The sequence below is a fragment of the Anser brachyrhynchus genome, assembly GCF_964034855.1.
Source record: "Anser brachyrhynchus genome assembly, chromosome: 7".
Lineage (NCBI taxonomy): Eukaryota > Metazoa > Chordata > Aves > Anseriformes > Anatidae > Anser > Anser brachyrhynchus.
The window spans coordinates 19,712,069-19,738,842 of record NC_137701.1 but is presented as its reverse complement, the minus strand read 5'-3'; the positions used below and the strand labels follow the sequence as shown (position 1 = coordinate 19,738,842).

Here is a 26,774-nt window from a genome sequence, read left to right as displayed (position 1 = left end):
ATAAACTCACATTACTCAATGAGCATCAAATACTGTACCTGTATCTCAGACTGTTTTTGAAGTCTTGGGCTGACAGGACCACATTTTACTTGTCTGCTATACACAATCTGCACGCACTGAATTGACAGATCACAAACTGTGCTGACAAACATAGAAACAAAACAACAAAAAAAACACTAGAAAACTTTTGGTCTCTGTGGTCTTTTCCAGTCTTTGCTGCTTCAACTGTTTGTTAGATTAAGCGCAGGTTAAAGTATACTCAAAAGGAAATGTCATTTTAAATTGCAGGGATCACTAATACATACCTAACAGTGCACTTGAAAAACAAATCACATTATGCATGCACACACCAGTCTTTAAGCATTCAGGCTACAAACTATTTACATTTGAAGTGTCAAACGTGCGTGGGTTTTTTATAATTACATAATTTTATTATTATTATTTTTAAAATTTATTGTAGTATTTTACACCTATTTACACGCTCTGACTCTGAAATCCATGATTTTTGCAGTATCTGGTGCTGAATTTCAAAATTAGCGTGTTTCTAAACCATGGAAAAAGTCATGAACACTGGGAGACAACTTACAGCCCTTGCTCAAAATTATAAAGGTGTTTCATTTACTCATTTTGTAGTGTAACACTGAACTGAGCGTTACTGTGGAAATCCATTACTATTGTCATAAATGTAGATGTGAACCTTACTTGTACCAGTCTGTGACAGAAGGTCCAATGTACCACCAATGTAACTCACTCATAGAGTCTCTGAAACTATTTCACAGAGATGGTAGAAAACATAAAGAAAAAAACCAGCCTACTGGGGAACACAGAGTCCATTTTGCCATGATAGAAAAGCACCCTAGATAACCTGAGCCTCAAATTCCCCTAGGGAGCCAATTCCTCCCCCCCCCCAACTTCTCATGCTTCCTAGATAGCAAAGGTCAAATAATCCACACCTGGCAGATTTCGGTTAACAAGGGTGGAACCAAGAGACCTTGTGGAATAGGCTCATCTACCTGGCTTCAATGTTTTAAGGCCAATTGCTCCTTATTTTCCAATTGCTCCTAATAGAAATAACCTGACAAGGGGCTTAGTGGTTAGAGTTGACCTAATTAATTAACTACAAAAGGTGCACAAGGGTCATATTTCTGTTAGTCATTCTGTGAGGAAAATTATTCAAGTCTGTTAAAAAAAATAAAATAAAATAAATAAAAGAAAAAAGAAAATAACCTTAAAGGCAAAATTGCTATCATAGATTGTCATCTGTCTAGTCATGACAGATAAAGAATATAGCAATCAGAATTACTTTTCTTGATGTTAACGTTATTTAAACTTGCTTTTCTGAGACCTCTTCTTTATGCAGGACTTTTCAAAATCTAGCCCCATGACCTCTGGCTACAGCATTTACTTCAGCTGCGTATAAACTATCACATATAAATGCCAGGATCCGGATCCTCACTCACTATTCAGGTCAAGGACTGGGATGAAAGTTTTGGCCTTAATTTAGTTACGTGCCTACATTGCTGTTTCCTGGCAGGTCATGGGAAGAAGATTGGCTGGCTTGGGAGAGTTTATGTACATATGGCTTTTAGGCTGCAGCCAAAGTGTTCCTCCTCTAGATCTGGAAGTTTGAAGATGGTTGCAGTCTCCAACCTCAGATACAACCACATATTAGTCTGGTGCAACTGATTTTTGTGTTTCTTGCACTAGCTGTTCCTTCACCTCCTCTTCAGATAGAAGAAGGACACGCATCTCTTTCACGCTCTTTCATTAGTAAACAAACCAGGATAGATTAAAGTCTCTTTCTTCAAGTCAGTAAGATACCTGCCTTTGGTTTCAGTGAGAATTCAAGCCCTAACAACTTGAAAATTCAAGCCCTAAAAACTGAAGAGAAAAGCATATCTTTCTACCTTGTCAGCTACTGGCAGACTTAGGAAAAAAAAAAGTTGTTAAAATCAAAAAGTAATGTTTTTTTAGGACATTTCACTGAATATGTAACATTTAGTAGTAACCAGACTACAAATGAAAGGAAAGATGAAACAGTAGAAGGTACTTGCACGGCTTTAATTTACATGGCAATTGACAACAACCACCATCTGCAATGATTTGTAAGTACCTTACACCATTCGCCCTGGAGATAGAAAAATGGGATTCCCATATTAGTTAAGGGGAGTGCAGTCCCTCTCAAAATATGAGCCTGGGGTACACTTCTGAGTACTGAAAATCTTAAGACTACACAGCACCGAACTCAACTGAGAAGGGAGGATGAGTCTCTTTGGATCTTCATGTAATAGATTTGGCCACAGCAAGAATCCCCCAGGATCCTTCAAGAAAGGAAACTCAGATTTTAGCCCTAAGCAACTATTTGTAGAGACAGGCTGGGAACTGGTTCTTTTTAACCCAGGGTCCATTTCAGCATCTTCAAAGCTAAAGAAATGGCTGACTGCTCTGTTGAATTGTGTTCCAGGCGGAAAAACTCATGTTCCTATTAACGTAAAGAGCTTAAGGTCTTGCTTCTGTCCTAAAGATGAGTTTGGGATTCAAATATACCCCCTCCAAGATGAACAACTACCTTTACTTTGTGGGGCTCATAATCTGCATAAGAGATTTGTAACTTCAAACTTCATAATGTCTCCTCTCGATGAAAGGAGGAGGTTGCAGATGTATAAAAGGGCAAGACAACCTCCAAAAATACATTGCATTGCCACAAAACTACTTTAACGTATTCCTGCCAGTGCATAAACACCTTTGCAAACCACCACAGATTAGACATTAGGGCTAAAAACTGTGGAATGCATTGTTTAACATTTTTCTGCATACTTCCAACTTTGTGAGCCAGTCAAGCCGAGATGACAGCTTGAGATCCCAACTGTGGTTTAGGATATGCTGTGCACCATAGAAGTTCCTCCCCATAAGACGCCTTGTTTAGGAATTACATACTCTGTGGCCACCTGACTTTTAAAGTTCCTTCAAAATATTCCTAGTGTTATGTGTTAAATCACACTGCCTTAATCCAGAACTTGTTTAGCCACTGTTACTCTCCCAACAGCATGTTTCCAAAGCGTGTTTATCAATATGGAGATCTGGGACAGATCTTACCTCCTGAACAAAGGCATAAAACATTTTTTCAATCAATAAATTATTTATAAATTTGCATATTTAATTAAAATTTGTAAAAAAAATGTGTTTTTTTTTTTCTATTTGTATAGCCTTACTTGTATGAACTTACATAGATTGGCTAATACAGATTTTAAAATCTACGCAGTGACAGGACAAGACACATCCACAAATAGCTCTTCTACCTTATTTACCATTTGCAGAGTTGAAGGCTCCTGTCTTGTCCTGTCTTGGAGAGCTGTGGAAGAGGTGTGTTACATGCTGCTGAAAACAAAGGTAGTGAGAGGCTGGGACGTGACAGTTCATCTCCTGAAGCCAGAGCTTATCTAGGAATCCTCTGTATTTATGTTTTGTATCATGCACAGAATTAAAACTGTAAAATACACCAGATCTGCCAGTCTTCCCACACTGGAAATATTTCTCATAGCTACCTACTCCTTGCTCTCAGAGCTGTTATGACTTCAGAGGAAGCTAGAAAACACACCTGTTCTGAATCTCAGATGATGTAATTGGACATTTTAAAAATCTAATTAGCACAACTGAAAATTGTACTATTTTAATCTTTCACATAAATATTGCCTTGGGATCCCACTTGTGGTGAGATTATGCTTTTCTTTCTTTCCTTTTTTTTTTTTTAAAGGAAGTGTAGGAGAAGTAATGGAACAACTAAATATTGATATAATTTTAAAAGGTGTGTTATTTACAGAAAATACCTGAATAGCTCCTTGGGAAGAATTTCAAGCTGTTTAATAATTATGCATTTAGGACACATATTTAGTAAAAACATCTATGAGTTTACACAGCAAAATCACTACTAAATCCTGTTATCTCAGAAAGCAGCTTTGGCATAAATCACCACAAAATTATGGGCTTTTTTTTTTCTTTTCCCCCTGGGACTTCAGCTAAGAACATCCGGCATTGGCCTGCATGTGACACTGTTCACATCTGTAGCACCCCTCACTAGCAGGACTGAAACATCACCTCAAAATGAAGCTGGATGCCGCATGCTCCCATCCCGACCCACAGCCCACGCTGGCCCCCACTGCTCTCAGGCCCTGCTTGGCCTGCTTGCCCTTTCCCTCCCCAGCTTACCTCCCTACATACGCTTTCCCTACCTACCAGCTTTCCCTCCCTACATACGGCTTGCATGCCTTGGAAAGATGTAGGGGATGGCGAACTTGGGGCCATAATGCCCTCCCACCATGCCTGTGAGGTCCCCACCACAGGGAGGCCCCACCCAGCCCCGGTGGCAGGACCCAGGCTGCCCTGAGGCGGCTGCCGGGGGAACGGTGTGTGGTGGGTTCATCTCCAAAATAAATAACAAGCCTAGATACATGCTGTGTGTGTGTGCACGCACCCACGGAGGCAGGCACAGCAGAGCTGTGGCTGGGGAGCCACGAGTCTGGGGGCAGGAGGGGTCTCTGCTTGCCCACCCTGAGGTACTGTGGCCCACGCCGCCATCACAGGCCAACCGCAGCCTTCTTGTGCGGCAGGAGGCAGCAGCTGTGGAAACCAGCTCTGACCACAGCAGGCACACACAGCTAATGGGGGCCAAGGGGAGCTGAGAAATAACTTTCTTTCAGGCAATACATAAAGCTAATATGCAAAAAAGACATGCTGGTAAAGAGGCAAACAAATTTGATTTGCCACAGGACCAATCCCCTCTCTGGTGCTCAATTTCCAATCCAGTTCCTAAACCCTGGTATCTCTACATTTAAAATGAAATGACAGGATTCAGCCAAGATACCTTTCGAGTAACAGTCTACAGTTCAGTCATTAATGCATATCTGTTTATCTCCATCGTAAATAGCCACCAGTAATGCATATTGCTGGATAAAAGCTTTGTTAGTCCTCAACCAATAATGCATATTGACAACTAGACCTCAGTCTAGCAAGCGCGCTCTTGGTTTATGTTACCATCTGATGGGGCAAGTGACCTGGCAGGAGAATTACACCAGGGGAAGAACAGTACACAAAGGTGTAAAGAATCAAAAGGAAGTAAGAGCCACTATGAAAGCATCATGAGCATAGGAAAGCTTTATACAAATTTATGCACAAATTTAGTGCTGTAATAGCCACACTATTAGCCCTGCTCCAGCCTGAGTAAAACAATAAATGCTTATTTATATAAGGCAGAGGTCCCAGCTGGGATCCAAGGCTTACGCAGTAAGAGATACAGGCCATGCCAAATCAGCTTGTGCTGAACACTTCTGAAACACATGAACAATGTGACCATAAACCGTAGAAACTTGGAGGAGTGGAGGGACTGGTGGAAGGCCCCAGAGCACGGCCACACTAACAATACAAGAAATGGCTTCTTACCTTTCAGAAGCTGTAGTTTTCACTGATAAACCTTCCATTACCACCATTCACAGCACTAGAACCATACTCTAGTACTGGGGAAAAAAGAATGGTTGATAGAATATATATTAAAAAAAGAAAAAAGAAAAAAAAAAGAAAAACCCACAGTGCATGAAAGCAATAGTTTTTTTGTTTGTGTTTTTTGTTGTTGTTGTTGTTGTTTTTGTATTCAGCTATCTCCCCTACGTACTGTTAATGACTCATGCAGGGGCCTAGATAGAGAGAATAGAAATCAGGAATCAACTTATCCAGCAAACATAGAACCGTCTTATCAGAAACATCATGATGTCTCACCACGGAGTGAACGTGTGCACAGAACCTGTCCTATCAGAAGCATCATCATGTCTCACCACGGGGTGAACACAAATCCCAGTGATTTTCCCTACAAACCTCTACCATACTGTCATTTCTTAACACTGCAGGTATTAACAGGTTTTTCACTGGCAAGGACATTTCTGGTTTCTGGGTGAAAACAAAAAATCTTCAAATAACATTTTACCTGCTGCCCCACATATATACAAAGAGAAATGTCTGTAAATTGTACATACATTATATATTTTGTACCTAAAAAATAAATTACGTATGCATTCTATAAATACTTGTTTTCCAAGCACAAAGGCTGAGACACTGCAAAAAATCATACAGCACAGTTCTAAGCAAAGGGACAGCTTACATTTTTGGACTATTGGGGGGGTGGGGAAGTCATTGAAAACATTCAAGATGTTTTTACCTTTTTTTTTTTTCTTGGCCTCTTGGACATCTCAGGAATTGGAAAGGATCATTATAGCTGGACTAGAGAGTTGGAAGGCTTCCACAGACCACTGTTTACTGTCAGGAAGGTGTGGTCACAAATTTTTGTGATTAATTACTGATCCCATTTGGAGCAATTCTTGGGGATGCATAAAGCACTTACACATCTGACTAAGATTCTAGCAGACATCCTACAGACAGGGATTATAGGAAAGATGTGCAAGAATATACTGACGTAATAATGAACAGCAAATCTGGAGCATCAAAATGAGGTGGACTTTTTATAAAAACAATCATCTGCTGTATAAGATCATTGTCAGCCATGTCAGTCTCTTCTGCCCTGTTCTACAGTGCACACTGCACTTCTGGTGGTGATGGTGGTGGTAAAATGCTGGAGGAAAGAGAGCCTCACGCTCATCAGTTCGTAAAAAAACTAATAACTATTTGACAGGTGACTGACTATTAGGTCCCTTCACCTCATTCCCTGACACCCTGAACAACTTGTTAGAGAACATATCAGAGCTTTCCTGAAGCCATTGGGAAGGTTTATGTTACTGATTCCAGAATCTGAAAATACCTCAAACCAAAGCCTGTTACTTCTTGTTCAGACAAGCTGAAAGAGCTCTGCAAAGTCCCTTCCCAGAGGAAAAACTGCATTTTGAAATCAATCTTGCTCTTCGCAAGTGTTTCTGTGATTACATCATTCTCCTTACAATCACATTGCCCCTTAGCTTGGTAAGTAGCAACGAAGAAAATCTCTTCTCTGCAAGAACTGGTACTAGTTTGTAACTTGCAAGAATCAAACCATGAGTTCAGTCAGGAAAGAGACCAGGAATTTAGATTACAGCAAATGTACATCCCAGCCTTGTACTTACTGAAAATAAGTACCCTGAGTGTTGAAATTGAAAACATCGTCCTCTCAAGCTCATGCTCGCTTGCAGAACCAGTTTTAAGGTCTTCTTAATTACTGATTACACTAAGCTGCAAGAGAGACAAATCATCCAATGATCTAAAGGCTACCATACCAAGAACAAATTCAAGAAAGAAAGCCTCATATGAAAGTAAGTATGAAAAATGGTAAAGATTGCACAAATAAGCAGCAAGACACACACCAAGCAAGCATCACCGGGAACGCATGAAGAACTGTGATTCACAGATAAGCTCAGAAAGCCTTCTATAGAGTGCACAACTTAGTCTTGGTATCATACGAGTGCCTAATGCAAACAGAAGAAAGCCATAATGTGGCAACAATCTTAGAATACACCAACATTTTCATATCAAAGCTAGCGAACCTTTGTGCTAGGGGTGAGCAGAGATCTTTCAAAAATCATTACCCTGCAACATGTGAACACGTGCAGTAGCATTCTCAAATACAAACACTATGGCTGTGAGCCATTAGACAGACAGCCCTTAGACTGTAGGCTTTCCATCAAACTCTTACCTACACATTTCCAGTTACTTTCTTCCAAAACTTACACCTTCTGAAACTTCCGAAGAAAATAGCCTTTAAAAATTGTGCCACCTAAACATCAATTATATTAATCAGTTGATATACTGAGTATTGAAAGTTCTGGGAAATGAAACAGCATGGTTTGCAGTAAGGAGGCATCAAAACCCTTGGCACTGAAACACTTTAATCCATGGAGGTACATCAGTGAAAAGTGTCATTCGATAAAACTTCTGTATTGAAGAGCAGTTTCATTAAGAAATTAACCCTCTTCCCTTCATCTTAAATAAAGCACTAATACAGCTACAAATAAAGGGAGAGATTAGAGTGCATGTAAATCACACTAAAATGCTCTGTGAACTAATACAGCTATTGGAAATCAAACCCATTCACCTGTCAAAGTGAGGTGGATTCAGATTATGTTAAAATATTGACAGCATCCATGGAATGGTTCAAGTTTAAGCAGAACTTCCTTTTCTCCTAAGCTGCTGCCTTTTAGCCAATTGCACTCTCTCATTTATTAAATAGATTAAACTGATGGTGAATTAACTCCCTTTTCTTTGTACCTGTCGATTCCTGTTTCTCTGAATCTTGAAAGATTTGCATTAATTTTTTCTTCCATTTAACTGCAAATGCAGAAAATCTTCTTTTCATGACTTTTTCCAGTTCTCTCTCTTCTAAGCTGAGCTCTATCCGGTTTATCTTAAATTATCCTGGTCTGTCCTCTAGCAGTTTGATACTCCAAGACTTTAGGCTTCTTTTATCACAAATATGAACTTTTCGCTTTCATTTTAGCACCAAATGCAACCATTAGTCTCTCTGATCTCACAGTTCTCACTGGCCCTTCTTACACCATCTAAAATTTTCACCTCAATCTTCTAAACTCATTTTTTCCCCCCTTGTCCTTATTATTTCTTCCTATGCTTTAAGCAAAAGGCCATTATAATTTTTAGACACAATTCACTATCAAGTCTGTGTGTATCATGGCACTTAAGTGTAAGGGGATTTAAATGCAATTTTATTCTCATATTCAGTAGGATAGGGCCTATGTTTTCTTCACGCTCTACTCAGCATAAGCTTAAAAACATTACTACAGCACCTCCACAGTATAGTACATGTATGCCTGGGCATACAGAGATTTTGGGACGGAGGGAGAAGGAGGTGCTATCTCACCATCTCTGTGTGCACAAGGAAAGGAAACACTATTTCTATTTCCCACCATCTGAAGAAAAATAAAACATTTCAGGCAATTAATATATATTATGAAATTACACCTTATTAGTTAATAAGAAGTACAGTAAACTCAAGTCAAAAGAAAAAAAAATAGTGTTTTATTAACTACCACACTGTTATAATACACTTTAAACGTACAATAAGGTAGCCTTTAAATTTGAGGTGGTTTTAAGAATAACAAATGAACAGATTTCCAAATGTTTGTAAATAGGTGAACTGCAGTAATTATTGTTGTACATTTTTGGAAAATGGTATAGCACTTACAGACTGGCTATATAACTTCATTTTGTACATTTTTTCTATAATTGAAAATATAAACAGTAATTAAAAAATAAAAAGAAAATTCAGCATAATAAAAAACATATATGTTTATCAGTTAAATGTACTGGATACATACAATTTTTAAGGGAAGAAGCAAAAAAGGAAAGATGGCTGATATTTAAATGCAGATTGACTAACCAAAAACTAAACAACAAACAAATAAAAACCTCATAAAACCCCTAGTTCACTATGACTATATCCATATGTTTGGGAGTACTGTCAATATGGAAGTGATTTTTCTGTTGTATTTGCATATGTTATATTTTACTGGTAATTTACATGATGGCTTTTAAGGCCCTGGCAGACAGATGTTTTTGGAAAAAAGATTTGATAAAAATCACTGCTGCGACGCAATACACCTTATTTTTGGTCCTCCAATGTTCAAGAGAAGGGATATACTTCACTATAACATTTGCCTTACCACCCAAATGCCTCAACCTATACATATTTATTTTTTTTATTTTTTTTTATCATTTTAAGTTTTTTAAACATTGGTTATATTGCCCACCTTGGTTATTGAAAGAATATTAACAAGACATCATTTTGGCAAATTAAATCTTAAACATGGCTTTTCAATAGGATTTAAAAGGTGACTATCCCTAGAGTTCCATGTTAAAATGTAGTTTTCAAAATCTTACAAGAGTAATGCTTAAAATATTGTACATAGTTAACCTAATTAAAATAATTAGCTTCAAAATGACAAGTTGATGAGCTAAGTAAAGCCTACACTATGTAACATTTGCTTGGAAACTTGATTTGTCAGTTATGCATAATAAAAATTCCAGTCATCAAGAAAATTACAAAATTTCTTTTATCATAACATGATTTCTTTTCACCCATCAACTTCTTTTATCTTACAATAGATAAATACCAACATGTTCTCATTTTTTTTTTACACTAAACCACACAGGATTGATGCATTTGGTTAGACTACCATTTCCATCGTTAAATTCTTTTTTTTTTTTTAATATAACTTGGTAAAATTTCATCTCTTCTAGATTCCAAAAGTACCTACAAAACCCATGCAATTTTACCATTTTAATATACTATGGAATATCATACAAAGTAAGGCATTTCAGTGTCATGTATAACCAAGTTACTGTCAATCCAAAAATTTTTGCACATCAATAAAAAGATATCTAAGAACTTAGGAACAATATTCTTCTCACTACTGTATAAAAATAACCACAATTAATAGGTATCTTGTGTAATATTTACTCCATTGTCTCGTTTCCCGAAACTGTGACAAGCTGTAAAGGTATTTCAGTGTTGGTAAGAATATCTTGATTGCTGGTGCCAGATGTATTAACAGTTCCTATTCCTGAAACAGAACCTTGTTGAATATTTGCAAGGATAAGTGTTGTTCCTCCTGCAGTAATCAAAGTATCATCAGGCGTTGCTTCTACTGACGCCAGCACTGTACTGCTGGAGTGAATACCTTTTTTATTCTGATGTGTTTTAATGTGTTTGGCAAGGTGGTCACTTCTCATAAAGCGTTTTGAACATTCTGGACAGACAAATTTCTTCTCACCTGTCATATAAGATAAGAAAAAAAATTGTTTTCAAGAACATTAGAAAAAAATTCACATATACACCAAAAACTGAGGTAACTTAGTGCTTCTAAGAGTCAGAATTCTAACAACATCTTAAGAAAACCCCTATCCAAGATGATAAACTTAAATTGTCATTTAATTTTCTAGATATTCATACAAATAATTTAAAAGAACGGAATTATTTTTCTGTCTCTCACTGAGCTTAGGGAAATCTTTCAGGCAAGATAAAGAATATCACAATCTAATATCCTCAGCTGCAGTTATTACCAATAAGTAACTTCTAAGAGGAGAACAAACCCTGCAGAACAATGGACAGGAAAGATAACATGAACTGCAGAATCCCACTTGAGACTGACAGACGGGACAATAGGGCAATTCAGGTTGGAAGGGAGCTCAGGAGGTCTCTAGACTGATCTCTCAGAGCAGGGTCAGCAATGAGGTCAGTCCAGGTTGCTCAGGAATTTATCCAGTCCAGTCTTGAAAGCCTGTAAGGATGGAGACTGTACAAGCTCTCTGGGCATCCTGCTCCAATGCCTAGCAGTCCTCACAATGGAAATATTTTTCTTTGCATCTGGTCTGAACATCTCTTCTTTCAGCTTGTGTCTGCTGCCTCTTGTCCTCACACCAACACACCACCATGAAACGTCTGGCTTTTTCTTCTTAATGTTGGCCTTGCAGGTTCTAGAAAGCTGCACTTGAATTGCCCACCCCCTGCCATTACTCTTCTCTTTGCCTAGCTGAACAAGCTCAGTTCCTACATCCTCCCTGCTTCCCAGTCATCTTGGTTGCCCTCTGCTGAACTCAATCCTGTTGATTAATGTCTGTCTTATGCTGGGGGCTGAAATATTCTAGATGCAGTCTAACCAGTACTGAAAAGGTGATAAGCACTCTCCTAAATCTACTGTCTGTGCTTCTGTTGACACAGCCCTGTCCATCTTGGCTGCTGGATCACGTTGTTTATCAAGACTTCCCTAGATCCTTTTCAACAGAGATACTTCCCAACTAGACAGCACTTCACCTGCATTGATGCAATGGTTTATTTCATCCCAAGTGAAGTACTTTTCCATTAACCATACCCTCTGAGCTGAATCACTTAACCAGCCTTTTTTTTTTTTTTTAAACAAACAAAAAAAATCTGGCTGTCCAGCCAGCCAGACCACAACACCCCAGATTAGGTTCAACCATCCAGCATGTTGAACAAAAGTACACCATTGCATACAAAAGATGAAATAATTTTCATAGACACTGCAGTTTTCTAAGCAATGCATATGCAGATAAGCACAAATTATCTACTGTCATTGGGTTTTTCAAATAATCTAATTTTAAAGATAAGCATGCTGTAGTTTGAACATTCTAGAATATTATCATGTGTTCCATTTGTAGGAAAACAGGTAATACAGACAGACTTGAAACAAACCTCTTCTTAAAAAGACGGAGAGCTAAACTAATTTCTATTCCTTGTATTAGACAAAAGGAGAAGTGTAAACTTCGGGTCCCGGTATCTCTAACAAGTACTCTAACCACGAAACTAGAAGATGTAGAATGATGCACCATCAAATACTCTTCCTTGATTTTGTGAATGACATCTAATCCCTTGGACATCTAGCCCTCCATTTTTCTTTTTTCTTTTTTGCTTTTATAAAAAGGGAGAAAATTATTAAAGTTAAGATGTTTAAAAACAGTTCTAATCTGGTTCAAACAAATCAAAGTCATCACTGAACCTGAATCAAAGTTTTCTGATTAAGCTAATTTAAATATTAACTTTAACATCAGTTCTGACTCAGGTTGCATTTTTTCCTCCTCAGATCTACTAAAGGACCTGAAACATACACATACCTGTAAATATTAGCTGATTTTAGAAATGCCATACAACAGTAAAATCAACCTAATACAAAGATGTTTTACTCTTTATTTATCCAAGCCCTCCCCATGAGACTCCTTTAGTAAAAGGCACTGGAATCAAAAATTGAAAACCTGTGTGTGTTCTTCGGTGTCGCTGAAGCTCATCGCTGCGAGTGAACCTTTTGCCACAGAACATCCAAGTACAAACAAATGGACGCTCTCCAGAGTGCCAGCGGAGATGAGCTCTCAAATGCGAAGTCTTCCCATATACTTTGCCACATCCTGGTATGTGACAAATGTGCTGCTTCTTTTTTCCCAAGTTGGAGCCTCTGTTAAATAAAAGTGAAGTTATTCATTGTAAAGCATTCCTCCTGAACAGTGGTCATACATAGAACTGGAGTTAAATATACCAATAGATCTACGAAAAAAATCTGAGCAGCTGCCCATTTTTGTTTCAAATATATTCAGAGCCCGGTACACTCCGTAAGAAGCTGGAAATAAAAACTATAATGGTATCTCAATTCTGCAGCAAATTATAAATTCAAAAGCATGTGAAATTTAAATGACGGAAGTATAATCTTTAGCAAACATGCATGCATATAAAGTTAGAAATACAATAATTACAGCAGTTTGTATTACTTTGATATTGAAGTGCCCATATCTTAAATTTCTCCCAATTTCAGCTTTTACTATGCCAAACACAGTTTTGGCAAAGAAACACAAATCACTACAATTGCCACTAGGGAAATTGGAGATTTTGGCAACTGGGAAGAGAACAGATGGGACTTTTGGCATCTTGGGGAAACTTGAGAAACAGTTTCAGGTTGGAAGATAAGCATACTAACCTGCAGATTTCCACTAAAAGGAATGACAGTGAAATAGCTGATCTTGCTGACATTTCAATTAATTCCTTGATATTTCAGAAATAAAATTCATCAAATATGAATACATAATTCCTAGAAAGTGTAATCTAGACACATGAGCTTGATGCCTATTTTCAAGATGCTACCTCACTGAAATGGTAGTTGATTACATTCAGTGTAAGCGCCTAACACAAAAGCATAGCTTTTTTTCTTTTCTTTTTTTTTTTAATTTAAAAAATAAACCAAAACCACCAGAGAGATAAGAACTTATGAATACTCAAAGAAAGATCAGTCTGAGCAGTGTAAGGCTGCTGCTGCTATGTCAGCGCAGTTACATGAATGGTACAAGGTAAGAGACTGAAAAATGCAGCCAAGCATCAGGACACCTTATTCAACAGCAATGTTAACTTAAAAGAGCTTAAGTTGATTCTGAAATCACAGTCTTTGGCGCTCTGTCCTTGATGACTAGGTAGAGAATTTTTAGTTGCCTCCCCAGGACAATTTTTTTTTCCTTAAATTCGGGTGCTCCACTTCCTCTCAACAGTCCAGTGAACGATTTTCCAAACAACTATTAAACCTAGATTCTCATCCCTGCATTCAGAACATCGCTGTTTCACATTCGATGTAATCTAAAGGTGACAGAAGAGATTCCGCTCATCTCACTTTTTGTTGTTGTTACTGCTACCCCTCAAATCCATAGTCTCACAGAAAGTTCATCTGTCTTTTCCAGCTGGACTATAAGTTCCTTGCAAAGAGTACGCTGACATATGACCTGACATCTTAAACTCTTTCATCATTATTAGTACTGGCAAAAATATTTTTGACTTTTTTTTCCCCAAATGTCCCAAAAGCAGATTGTTTATCTGGACCAGATAAATACTGACTTATTTTTTAAACATCTACCCCAACTAAAATGTCCTTTGCTGCATCTAAACTGTCATGTTCACACTCGTACATGGCCTCCCCTCAAGCCAATATTAAAAGACAAAAATCAAATCTAATGTCAGACTTTTATCTTTGTACTGTGCCACCTACAAAAAAATCTCAATATTCACAAGTTTTGAACATTCAGCCAATCACAAAGGTATTTAGGAAAATGTCTTCAGAGTGCCCCCTTTCTTTTCTAATTACTCAGCTTCCACAGAAGGCTAGGCCAAAGAAATCTCCGTAACACAAAATTCAATCTACCTCTAACAGTTTCAGTAGCATTCATCCATCGTCCCCAAACACCCAATTCTCAAGACTCCAAGGAAGAAATTTTCTTTAATTCCCCTTTTGTCTCACTGCAACCAGTTCCCCAGTTCTCAGGCTCAGTTCACCTTCACCTAATGTTTCAGTTCTGGGCACTCATATTATCACAGAATATCCTGAGTTGGAAGGGACCCACAAGGATCATCGAGTCCGACTCCTGGCACCACACAGATCTACCCAACAATTCAGACCACGTGACTAAGAGCACAGTCCAAACGCTGCTTAAACTCCGACAGGCTTGGTGCCGTGACCACGTCCCTGGGGAGCCTGTTCCAGTGCGCAACAACCCTCTCGAACCTTTTCCTCATATCCAGCCTGAACCTCCCCTGCCTCAGCTTGACACCATTCCCTCGGGTCCTATTGCTGGTCACTAAAGAGAACAGACCGGCGCCTGCCCCTCCACTCCCCCTCATGAGGAAGCTGTAGGCCACATTGAGGTCTCCCCTCAGCCTCCTCTTTTCCAGGCTGAACAGGCCCAGTGACCTTGGCCGCTCCTCGTATGTCTTCCCCTCTACGCCCTTCACCATCTGGAGGGGAAAAAGTCCTTCAGGTCTTCTTGTTTGGTGGCTCAAGGCATCCAACAATTGTGGTGACAGCTTTCTTGGCAATACAGAAAAAGGAACACCCATGTCTCTTCCCCATTATATAGTCTTGGTAACTGATGGAATTCCCCATAGGATTCTGTTATCCTGTATCTTTAATTGCTTGTCCTACTCCATGTAACCCTACGAAGTGCTCAATCTATGCTTATAACAAAATATATTTCTGCATTTTAAAATCTGTATACATTTCTGTATACAGATTCTTTTTTAATTTGGTATTTCATCCTCATATACTCCAAATATACTATAATCTTCCCCCTCCTGTAATAAACAGTCCAAATACTTTGGAACTTCGCATGACACAGTATACAAGTGTGACACAAATCACATGAAATCACATCCAATTTTGTTAAAATAACTAAGATTCCTAAGTCAATCATTTGGAGTTGCTTTACTACACCTTTAGTCTAGACTGAAGGAAATCATGGCTCAATTCACGGTCAGGTTATTGTGCTTCAGAGGCAGTGTACGTAATCCTGAGCACGTCACCTGATCGCTGAGGGAATTCCTCAGTGGACTCCACAGTACGAAGAGAAGAGAAAGTTAGGAACTCATAGAATAAGATCTGCAAGACTACTGTGAATGAGTAACTGAGCGTATTTACTGTACGCAGCTTCATACAGGCATGTGCACGTTTGCTTCATGCGTGCTCTAAAGTGACTGGATATGAGCCAAGTTCTGTCTGGACGCTTTGCAGCTGTGACAGACTGGCACTGCGCCCTAACACGTCACGCTAAGAGGCCTTTCTTGCTGCACTGGCCAATAACCATTGCCACTGAGTAAAAGGATATGACTCACACCTCAACTGGAGTCTTCAAATCAATTAATACGTTAAGTATTTTCATAGCACATTTGAGCTTTATAAAGACAGGAAGCCACATTTCTCAGTAGCCATACAGAGTGCAATGGTTTCAACCAAAGATACCTTCATCTACAAAGAAACCAGACTTTCAATCCAGCAGTATTTCCAGGAAAAACGTTAATTACTTCAGGGGTAAAACAAAGGCTTTTTAGTTATTTTAAGAATGTGCATTTTAGGGTTAAGTATCTGAAGTGGTACTCAGAAACACTGTTCCTCTGTAGATCCAGAGGGTTGTAGTTACATCCCAATGTAATTGCAGATATAATTGAGAGGACAGTGAAACTTCCCCCTAACTTCTGACACCCTAACAGTAACCTTAATACTATCCAGTTGGGATCAGAGTCATCCTCTGAGGCATGTATCTCTCTTCTCTTTTATTCACCATTTACCATGTAAGCTTGAGGCTATAAGGCTTTCGATTTACACATTTACTACTTTCTCTCTACTTCACAGAACTGGTAAAAATATAAATTCTTTGAAGACCGCAATGTGTTCTAATTCTACATTGAGAGTCAAAAACCAACCGAACAAAAAAACAAGAAAACCAACCCTCAGTTCTCCTTTGCCCCCTCAAAAAAGAAAATACAAAAAAATGCCAAAATTAAGACTACATAAAAGATGAAATTATGATGAAGTCTGCATATGTGAAGCCATATACACTATATTCTCCTACCTCAGCACACAGAAGGGATAGCATTCATTGAGTGAACTACCATTCAGCTTTCTCATATTGATTTCATGTGTTTTCCTAATCTTACTAGTTACGTATTATTTAAATACTATCTTAATAGAATTATTCATTTCCCATGTGTTTTTTTCCTCATTAAGAACACTCACAACAACATCGAAGCTTTTCAGAAAAAAGAGTTTATCATCGTGCAACATACTTGTGTAGTAAGCTTGAACTAATACAATCATTTCATACATCCAAACTTGAGGCAGAAAATGATTAAAATTGTCAAACAACCATCAACTTGAGGAATCAAGCTCAATGTAGCAGAAGCTTGATCTTTTAATTTTTTTTTATTATTATTATTTTTTAAATACTGTAGATATTCACAGTTGAGCTCAACTGATTCTTTACAGCAATGAACTCAGTACTTCTGTAGTGAAAAAAGTGGGGCAGATAGTACAAACGCCTCCAAAACTTCAGAGACCTGTTACTGCAATCCCCTATTTCAGTCCCTATATGCCTTCCAATTTCCGCAGTAAGCAAAGCAGGTGCCAACCATTATACTGTCCTGACTCGCACCCTGAGCATCACCCATCCCATCCACTGAATAGTACTGGGGTTGTATGATTATTTTTTTAATGCAAAATTAAAATAATTTAGAATAAATATAAATTTAGAACAATTATACAAATTTATAATATATATATTTGAATAAATTAAATTTATAAATACATTCATAAATTAAATTTATAAATTTAAAATGATTATAAATAAATTAGAATGACCAAATCAGAATTTGGTTTCTATTTTTTAGAAACAAAATCATAATGCACATGCGCAATTAATGTCACAAAGGATATCTTAACTTTGGCACTTGCCAACTTCCAATTTTTCAGTTTTGCAACCTTAAAATTTAAAAAATTCTGATTGCTATCTGAAGAAATTTATGGAAGCAGATGTCCTATTGACTGAAACTCAAAGTCATCAGCAGAGTTGAAAGACAAAATAAAACTCTGCATTACAGCACTAGACATAAATGAGCAAATGGAACAGCTACAGAACATTATCCATGTGTATCAGAGTGAGAAGGAAAACATTCCTCTGGTGGGTTTATTGCTTTTTGCTAGACTCTGAAGGAATTTTACATTCTGGTGGAAACATTGCTCTAGCAACTGTAGGCACTTTCACTCTTTTTCAGTTTCACTACCATTCCTACCATTGTCTCCTTCGCTATCCTGTTTCTATTCCAGTCCTAATTCTCACATCCTGACTTCCTGTCCTACTTTTCTCCTTACTTTGTATGTTTGATGTATCCCAGTCCTTCCCTTAACTGTGGAGTTCAGATTCACACCCATCTCACCTCTGACCTCAACTCCTTCCCCAATTCCAATCAGAGTTTCAGACAATGTACACCCTTCTCCACACTTTCTCAAAACCATCTCTCAATAAGACTCTCTCTCTTGGGCTTCAACCTTACGATTTGGTGTTATAGCAACTTCACTTAGGAGTAAGAGTAAATTTTAGAGTAAAGATGTCTTTAAGTTAAAGCCACTGCAGGCTGGAGTAGAGCACAAAGAAGAAGAACTTTATAAGAGTATAGTCATTGCCTGTAACATTATCAGAGTTTTCTCCTAGACCGAAGCAAATCTCAATCCAGGCTGTCCTTTGGGCAAATCTTCATGGCAAAGCCAAGGCTCACCAAGCCAGGTTTTCAGTGGACTACATGTAGGAATTTAAGAAAAAGCTGACTTACAAAGATGCTATATGACTATAACAGATATTATCAATAGCTTCATTTGTGATGAAAACATATGAAAGTGTTTTTGTCTTAAAAAAAAATAACTTTTATTTGGCTAGGCGGACTAAAATATTATCTCCTTGTGCTTGCAAAGAAGGTATATGGAACTTGGAGCAAAAAAAGCTCAAAAGGCTAGACAATACATGTATTTAGCCAGTACTCATTTACAACTCTTAAAGCCGTGGAACACTGACAGATTCTTGAAACAGAACTCAGTAATTTACATTATAGTTCCCACAAAAATAAGACTTCCACTTTAGAGAATGAAGTATTATCAAAATGGGCAAATTTCAGTGTACTAGAAATAAGTCTTTGCATAGTTATATCAACACAAAGTTAGGCTGCCTTTTACAATTGAAAATATTTAGTCTATTATCCCCATTACCCCTCTTATATCCTTTCAAATATCACAATTATAGAAGTGTTTTAGAATAGAATAAAATCTTCGTATGCAGCCCTGAAGTCTTATATGAATAGAAACTTAATATCTTTGCATTTGCCATATCTATACTAAATTTGACTAAAACAATCAGCCAATTAAAAATTTTATATTTAGGGTTATTATACAAACGTTGTTTTTCTTAGGAACCTAGCAAAAAAGAAAACCAGGATAACTGTATTTTTATAACACGCCAAAGCAATAAAACAGAAAAAAAATGCTCAATCAGTGAGGAAATGCAGGAACACAGCATTTAATCAAGTCCCTGACATACGATAGGAAGCCAATCACAGATGCACATATTCCAAAATATTTCATTTTCATATTATTTAGAGCAATGTTCTACTCCCCTCACTTGTACTAGGTGGCATCTAACACCAGATTTTTCCAATTAATCTTAATGGAGTAACTCAGAGAGGATGGAATAATTTCCCCTTCCATCTGCAAGCCCAGAAATAAAGGTGGCTGTCCTTTAGCACGTAAGCCCAAAGTTTTCTCTTTTTATAGCCAACTGTTATTAACTAAGGCTCCTTTTTTTCCTCACTCATTATTTGTTTTCATTATTATATGCATTATATGACACTGAAAGTTACATACCTTCCACCACCTTCTTTGCAGTTGGGGCATGTACAAGCTACTCGTCGCAGTCTTTTTCCTTCTTGATGTGGTTGGTCCCCTTCCTCATCTACCACCTGTACTCTCAAATGTGTTAGATCATTGGTATTCAGTGTAGAATCACCACTGAGCTGCCACTCTTCTGGATCAGGATCCTCTTCTTTAATCCTAATATCTGAGGAAAAGAACAAACAGAGATCCATAAGTAGCCCATTAAATACAGAGAAGGAAACCATTATGATCAAATCTTTTTTTCTGTTGAGAGCACTATGTCTGTCAAAAGTCAACATACTTTAGTGCATACTGACATTGCTTCTGTGCCCTTATAACCCGTAAGGTATTTAAAAAGTTTATCTTACTATACAATTCAAAGTTGAAGACATGCTGTAACAAAGTATTAAACTTCAAGTTTGAACCATTCTTGGTAGTGAATGCTGTCACCTGCAAGATTTTGGCTGCTTGAAAGATAGGAAAAAATGAGGAACAAGAGGTTGGAAAAAAAAACGTAAACGCATGTTTCAAATGATCCTGAGTATCCATTTATATTCCCAGAGGGTTTCTCAATTAATGTGACGCATAGTAGAAACATTCTTTCTAGATGATCTTCAGGATTTTTTCAGTATGCACAGTAACAAATGAAATAATATAATAAATTAAATAAAAGGTTTCAACCTAAGAAAGACTAAGAAATCCAATGAAAAAAAAACCTAACTCCTTTGTTCCCTCTTCCCCTTCTCATCTCAAATTTATGTCTTTTTTTTTTCCTTAAACTATTCATAGAGAAGAAAAAATTCAGGGAAGAATGTTCAGTATTAGAAAGAAGTAAACAAAACCCAAACTACTTTAAGGTTATTTTGAGCTGGTAGTCAAAATAGATCTTTGCAATTTCATGAAAGCAGAAAAAACATCTCAAGTCTCAACTCACAGGATACACATTCACAAGTATGTGTACTCTACCTCCCCTTCCAAGGAAGCATCTAAATGCCCCTTAAATAGTACACGTTTTAGGAAAAAAATGGAATCTTCTACCACTCTTTCATCTCACCTAAAACACAGGTAGAAAAGCAAAATCCAAACCCAAAACCTATTAGGCAAAACGTAGTGTCCAATGTGAACATTCAATGCTAAGCATTTGTTGGAAGTACTACATCCAACCAAAAGGTAGAGGACTACCCTCATGTAAAAGCTCTATTTTCTACCATCACTGTCATCATAAGCTGAACATAAACATCACACAGCTTTTAAAACAGTAACATGGAAATAAGCAGTTAGATCCAACTCAAAGAATAAGTGCTGCATATTACACACAATACCACCAGCAGGTAATGAGCATATATCAACTGTTGCTTTGAGCGCTCTTTCTGGGCAGCCACACAAAGCTACACAGCATTCATTCGGTTTAATCCAAGAACCAAGTACAGTATCACAGTACACTGTGAGACAATTATTTCAATAAATTTACATTTTAACAGGAACATTTTTTCCCTCCAGACACTACTCTGGATTCCCCATGAGCTGAAAGTCCGTAAATCAGTATTTATAAAAAAGTTTCTGTATGGCATTTTAGAAAGCTCCCTCTTAGATTCAGCACTCTAGTTTGGATTTTTTTCAGTGAAAATGGATTAGCCACTATCACAAACTAGTGAATAAGCCATCAAAAGTGTTTTTTTTTTTTTTCTTTCTTTCCTTGAAGCTTCAAACTAAAAACTGTCTCCTCCTGGATGCATTTAGCAACTGATTTCTCTGCATAATTGACTCTCTTAACATGTAGGTTTTCCTCCTCAACACAACCTCCACTCAAACACTAAAACCTTAAGTGAGCACTGTGGCAATTCTAAATTCTTTTGGGGAGTCAGTGCATCAGCTACCACCTCTGTAACGAAGACAAAGCTAAACAAATTGCATAGCAAAACATATGTAAAACTGTACTGGGCCAGATCATAATTGGCAACTGCTCGCAGTGAAGATCAATAAATAAATTAATGGTAAAACCTGTAAAGAGTAATAATTACCTGGTCTACCTTCCAAATGAAGTCCAGCATGCGTTTAGAGACAAAGGATGCAGCTAAACTAAAAATTTCTTGGTGCTAATAAGGTGTCAGTGCACTCTTTCTGAACACCATAGTTTGCCTTCCTTTTGGTTGCATCTATATAACCGTTTGTGGGATTGTCCTGTAAACTACATTGCTGACGTAACTTGAGAGTTATTTCAACTTGAGGAAATCACTCCTTTTGGGATAGCATTACAGGTCAGAACCAAGGAAGTCTAGATTATTAACTGTTTTAGCTGCAAAAGTCAATGCTAGAAACTAGATTGAAAAAAAAAAAAAAAGCCAGTCTCAGCTATGGGAATTCAAAAGCTAGCACGCTTACTTTTGCTGATTCTATGCATATGGTAACATCAGCAGAAGTACTGCAGTAAGCTTTTGCACTGTCCAAATTCACCTGCACACTAACTAAGATTTACTGCTACAGTAAGAAGCTCAAAATTTCAGGCAGCAAGGTGTCTTTCACATGAAAGGTATAAATTTTGCTATTAAATGAACAGAAAAAAAAATAAAAACCTGCCTATGTGTACCTCAGAAACATCATATTTTTTCAGGCCTCCAACTATCAGAAGAAAAAGAAAGATATACTATTAAGCATACCAATATATTCACTTACAGCATCTTTAGAAAAAGGCAAAAGCCTCATTGACTCTTACGCAACTGGGCACTCAATAGGAATTCAAACACAGCCAAGTGATAAGGTTGCCAGCACAGACCAATTCAGGCTTGTATGGATGTGCCACAAAAAAATTACAAAAAAATCTCCAAGCAGTTCTTTAGGGCTGGCTGTGGTAGACACCACGGTTAAAATTCTTTGACTGATCAAGTGTGCCACAAGGTGTTCATCTAAAACGAGATGAAGTAATGCTAATAAAATAAAACATTGTTTTAAGAAGGTAATTTCATTATCATCTTAGATACAAAAGTCAGTAAGTGAATCCAGCTAACACTACATACACATACTTACAAAGAGATACCAACATGGCCCAGTAAAGTAGAAAGGATCACATCAGGGATGAAACTGTGTTACCAAATCCAACACCACTACTGAAGTCAAACATTCCACGTAACACAATTTCCATTTCCACATACCCACGTTATATGGGCAAATCATATCTGCAATAACCAGTCACAAAGAAGACAACTGTCTGTGCATTCTCCTTGTAGCTATGGGCCTCACTTGTAACAACTCTTCTGGTTTTTGGGTATCTGAACATGCGCACCAATATTCTAGATAAAAAGATGATCAAAACACTAGATGCTCCAAACCCAGTGCACAGTTGGTATGGTCAAGCTTGGAATAAACTTTGAACATCCCAAAGCCTGTCAGTCCTTCTCCATTATATATGCAACGTGGAACTGCTCTGCTCCTGAGGTGTGTGTCTGGACAGTGGACAACTGCAGACAGAGCTGGTCAAGAACTGAGGAGGTACAGAGGTACACAGACTTCACAATCCCTTCATAACCCACTTTGTTTCCAACAGTATCACTCTATTCCCAATTCCCATTTCAAGGTGTAGTCTAGGTGAGAGTGGATCTCATCAAATCCCATTGTGAATCAGACAGCCTTAATAGGATCCTTAGAAGCAATGAGGCTGCTGCTCTCTGAGCAGATTCTACATTATTGCAAGAGATAAGGGTAAATCCCATCACTATTTTGGGGAGGAGAAGGGGGTATAATTTAGACATTGGAACAAAATGAAGGGGTAGAAGGGAGAAAGCATGGAGAAGAGCAAAAGTTAAGAGTCTTCTCAAATGCAATGCAACTGTAGATTATGCAAATTCATATAGATAGCAACGACACCATATTTCTCCCTTGGTGTTCCTCTGGATGTGTTCCATTCTAATTCAGTCTTAACTGACAGAATACTAGGTTTCACACATGCTCTGCAAAAAAATGGGACTAAACCCCTTTTTTTTTTTTTTTTTAATATAACCCCTAATGTCATGACAAGCACTGATAAATTTGAGGCAACTTTCATTTTCTACCAATTAAACACGGGCAAAATGAAGGTCACATTTGCTTTATTACTATTTTATTTCCGTGCTTCCAAGTTTCTTTATGTCCTTACTTCTTCATTACGTGTTCAAGACCTATTCCTAAGTATGAAAGGGAAATTCAAAGATACTGTTTCAAATGAATTCTTCTTGGTATCTAATGAGCTAGATCTGGTTTAGTATTTGCTTTCCTCTAAAGGATGCAAACTGGGGTCCTGGTGCATAATTGTTCCAAAGCGACTATTCCATAATCACATAAAAACTAGAGCTGGCTTCAACATAGAACAAGTTTAAGTGTATTTGGTGAATAAAAGTAATAACTAGAAGATTCATCTTCAGTGCTTCAGAGAAGATTAACTGATAGGATGAAACTATGCAGGTAAAAATGCAGCTGAACTATTCTTGAATATATTTCAGCTACAATCTAGTGTGGAAAGAATTACCGCTGCCCACCGATACAGCCAGGTCACTTACTCACTTCATCAGGTATCAGATGAACGCAGCAGTTAAACTGAATCAAAACAGAGAAGAAAAACTTCACATTCTATTTTGGTCTGTTTCAAGTGGGACTTTAATACTATTTTTTTTTTCCATCTCTGAGAAAAATTATTGGTTTACCCAACAGTTACTAAAACAGATATAAAAGAAGAAGGCATGAAGATGCAGTGCAAAACCTCTTCATTTGCATACTTCATCACCACCACCATAATTTTAGGATCTGTCTGCCTCTGCAGACTGTCACATCAAGGTACTCTTGGAATTACCTGTAACTGACTCCAAACTGTGGGCTTCCAGTTTAGCTTCTTTTCCTAGATGCTGAAAGCCACCCTGCCATTTAACTCAACTAAGATTTACAAGTTCCTGATCTGAGAAGCAGGAATATGGTTGTTCAACTGAAAACAGATTTGTATCAGCATTGCATACACCTTCATACCAGTTTCCTCACAGCATCACAAATTGTCCGTCTACAGTTTCAATGTCTTGTAATCAGTCATGCCTATTCATTTTTTTTTTCCAAATAGATACTTCCTTTCCCACCCCTCTTCTCAAGAAAAGAAAACAGATGTGAATTCCCATCTCCTTTCCATCTTCTTGCTCATTTGGCTTTCACTGTTCTCTCTACAGTGCACCCACCATTCATTCCCTCAGTGTCTTGACTTATCTTGCTTTTATCTGTGGATGTGAGGAAGCTTTAATAAAGATTTCTTAGATACTGCCTTTGTTCATTCCCATCCAAACTAACCTTCTTCTAGCCTAATTCCTATCTAAATTAAAGCCTACCTAATTGGACTGCTGTCCAAGTCATTCAGACAGGAAATTCAACTAGGTGAATGATTTCTATTTTGATTTGCCCCTCAAAACTTATGTTTGAATTTAAGTATTCTTGCTACGTCATAAATTAGAAGGGTAATAGAAAACACACTGTGTAATGTCATCTTGCAATACTAGCGAAGCTCAGCTCAGAGAAAAGACTGTCATCTAGTTTCAACAGAGCAAAATCACACTTTAAGCTTCTAAGGAAAACAGCTTGTGTACAAGTTGTATACAAGTCTAAGAGCAGGACCTCACAGTACTGAATATTGAAGCAGTACCAGCAAAATGATTAAAAACAGAGCTATAGATCTCTTGCAAGAAATGCCACATACTGTATTTCCAAGTGATCCCATGCATTATTCTACACCAATTCTTTAAAAATTTCAATCATTTCAATACTTATACCAGTGCTATCGCAGCACAAATTATGCATCAAAGAACACTTACTTACCCTACAGCAACTTCAGTTCTTCAAAGAAGATACACTGTCTACAGATTCTCAAGATTTTGGGTTCTTTTGAAGGGTGATATCTGCTACAGCATGCCCCTATTTTTTTTCCCCTATTTTCCATTGTTAAAAATTTAAGAGGGGATTGCTACAAAGGGGGAAGAAGAGTTCTCCATACTCAGTACAGAAGCCAGGAACTGCACAAATAGGTAAGGAAAGCAGTAGGACACAGAATTCTGGGTCAAATATTCCTGCATAAGAGTACTAGAACGCTACTAGGATTAAAAGACCAAACTGTCATCAGCAATTCAGAAAGGCAGAACTGTACAGTAAGAATTTCTGTTACGTATTTGGCTTTAAAGCCAAATAATAGTTCTACCACTAGATGAGAATGAAATGCTTTTCACTGACAATAAATTAGGAAAATGTAAAAAAAGCTACTAAAATAAATACTTAGTAACAGATCAAAAGATCCTAATCAACAGATTAGGATAATTTTCATTCAGTAGTTTTGAAAGAAGGCTGAAGAGCTTTCTGCAGTTTTAATGCTGTAAGCCTTGGACCATGTGAATGCTCCACCAGGCTTAGAAAAAAGCTAGCACTGTGGTAATATTGAAAAAGGATAAACAAAGACTCAAGAAGTAGGGAAAGAATTAATGCCACTCAAGATGGGATTATGGGAACTATGAGATCAAAAAGTAAGTTGTTTTTTGGTGTTCGCTTGTTTAAAATCTATGGTGACACCATTCTTGACATAAATACTTAAGACTTCTGCACAGCAAGTGACTTATTAGGATACAGGAAACGTTTTGAATAAGAAAAATTAGGTACAAAATGTACATGGAACACACGGGTTAAAAATTGCAATGACATTTAAATGCAGACTGAAAACTATCTCTTCTGTATGACCAAAAAATGAAGAGGACATGCCACTCACGATACAAATTTCTTCCTCCTTTCACCCTTAACAGCCTCTTGAGACAACGCATCTCATCCAAGCAGTATTCCCATGTGTACAGCCCATCCACAACCTATCGCCTGAACACAGATGCATCAAGCCTCACCACCGTGGGCTGTACGAAAGTGCATTAGGCTGTGAGCTGTTTTGGGATACAGAGAGCAGAGAAGCACATCAACCACAGACATGGAGGATGCACGTTAAGATTCAATCTTTTCCAGAATTCAAAGAAAAAATGCAATTCTATACCACAGCAGTAGATACTGCATTAAAAAAGACTAATT

The 26,774-nt window shown here is 37.7% G+C and overlaps 2 protein-coding genes across 9 annotated transcripts in view; both read right to left on the bottom strand.

Moving 5' to 3' along the window:
- Nucleotides 1–3,320, bottom strand: part of LOC308198475 (uncharacterized protein) — a 32,870-nt gene extending 29,550 nt beyond the window's left edge. For all 6 annotated transcript variants that reach the window (XR_013953934.1, XR_013953935.1, XR_013953936.1 and 3 more), the window contains exons 1-2: nucleotides 703–3,320; nucleotides 39–141 (exon numbers count right to left, since the gene is read on the bottom strand). Coding sequence is in view for 2 of the 6 variants with exons in the window: in XM_080600916.1 (XP_080457042.1) it covers nucleotides 39–141; nucleotides 703–755 (156 nt within the window). In the remaining 4 variants the exon portion in view is untranslated. The remainder of the gene's footprint in view (nucleotides 1–38; nucleotides 142–702) is intronic.
- Nucleotides 3,321–8,980: 5,660 nt separating this feature from the next.
- SP3 (Sp3 transcription factor) overlaps nucleotides 8,981–26,774 on the bottom strand; it is a 36,540-nt gene continuing 18,746 nt past the window's right edge. For all 3 annotated transcript variants that reach the window (XM_080600826.1, XM_080600827.1, XM_080600825.1), the window contains 3 exons: nucleotides 19,707–19,899; nucleotides 12,754–12,950; nucleotides 8,981–10,757 (listed from right to left, as the gene is read on the bottom strand). In XM_080600826.1, the coding sequence (XP_080456952.1) occupies nucleotides 10,441–10,757; nucleotides 12,754–12,950; nucleotides 19,707–19,899 (707 nt within the window). In that variant the 3' untranslated portion in view covers nucleotides 8,981–10,440. The remainder of the gene's footprint in view (nucleotides 10,758–12,753; nucleotides 12,951–19,706; nucleotides 19,900–26,774) is intronic.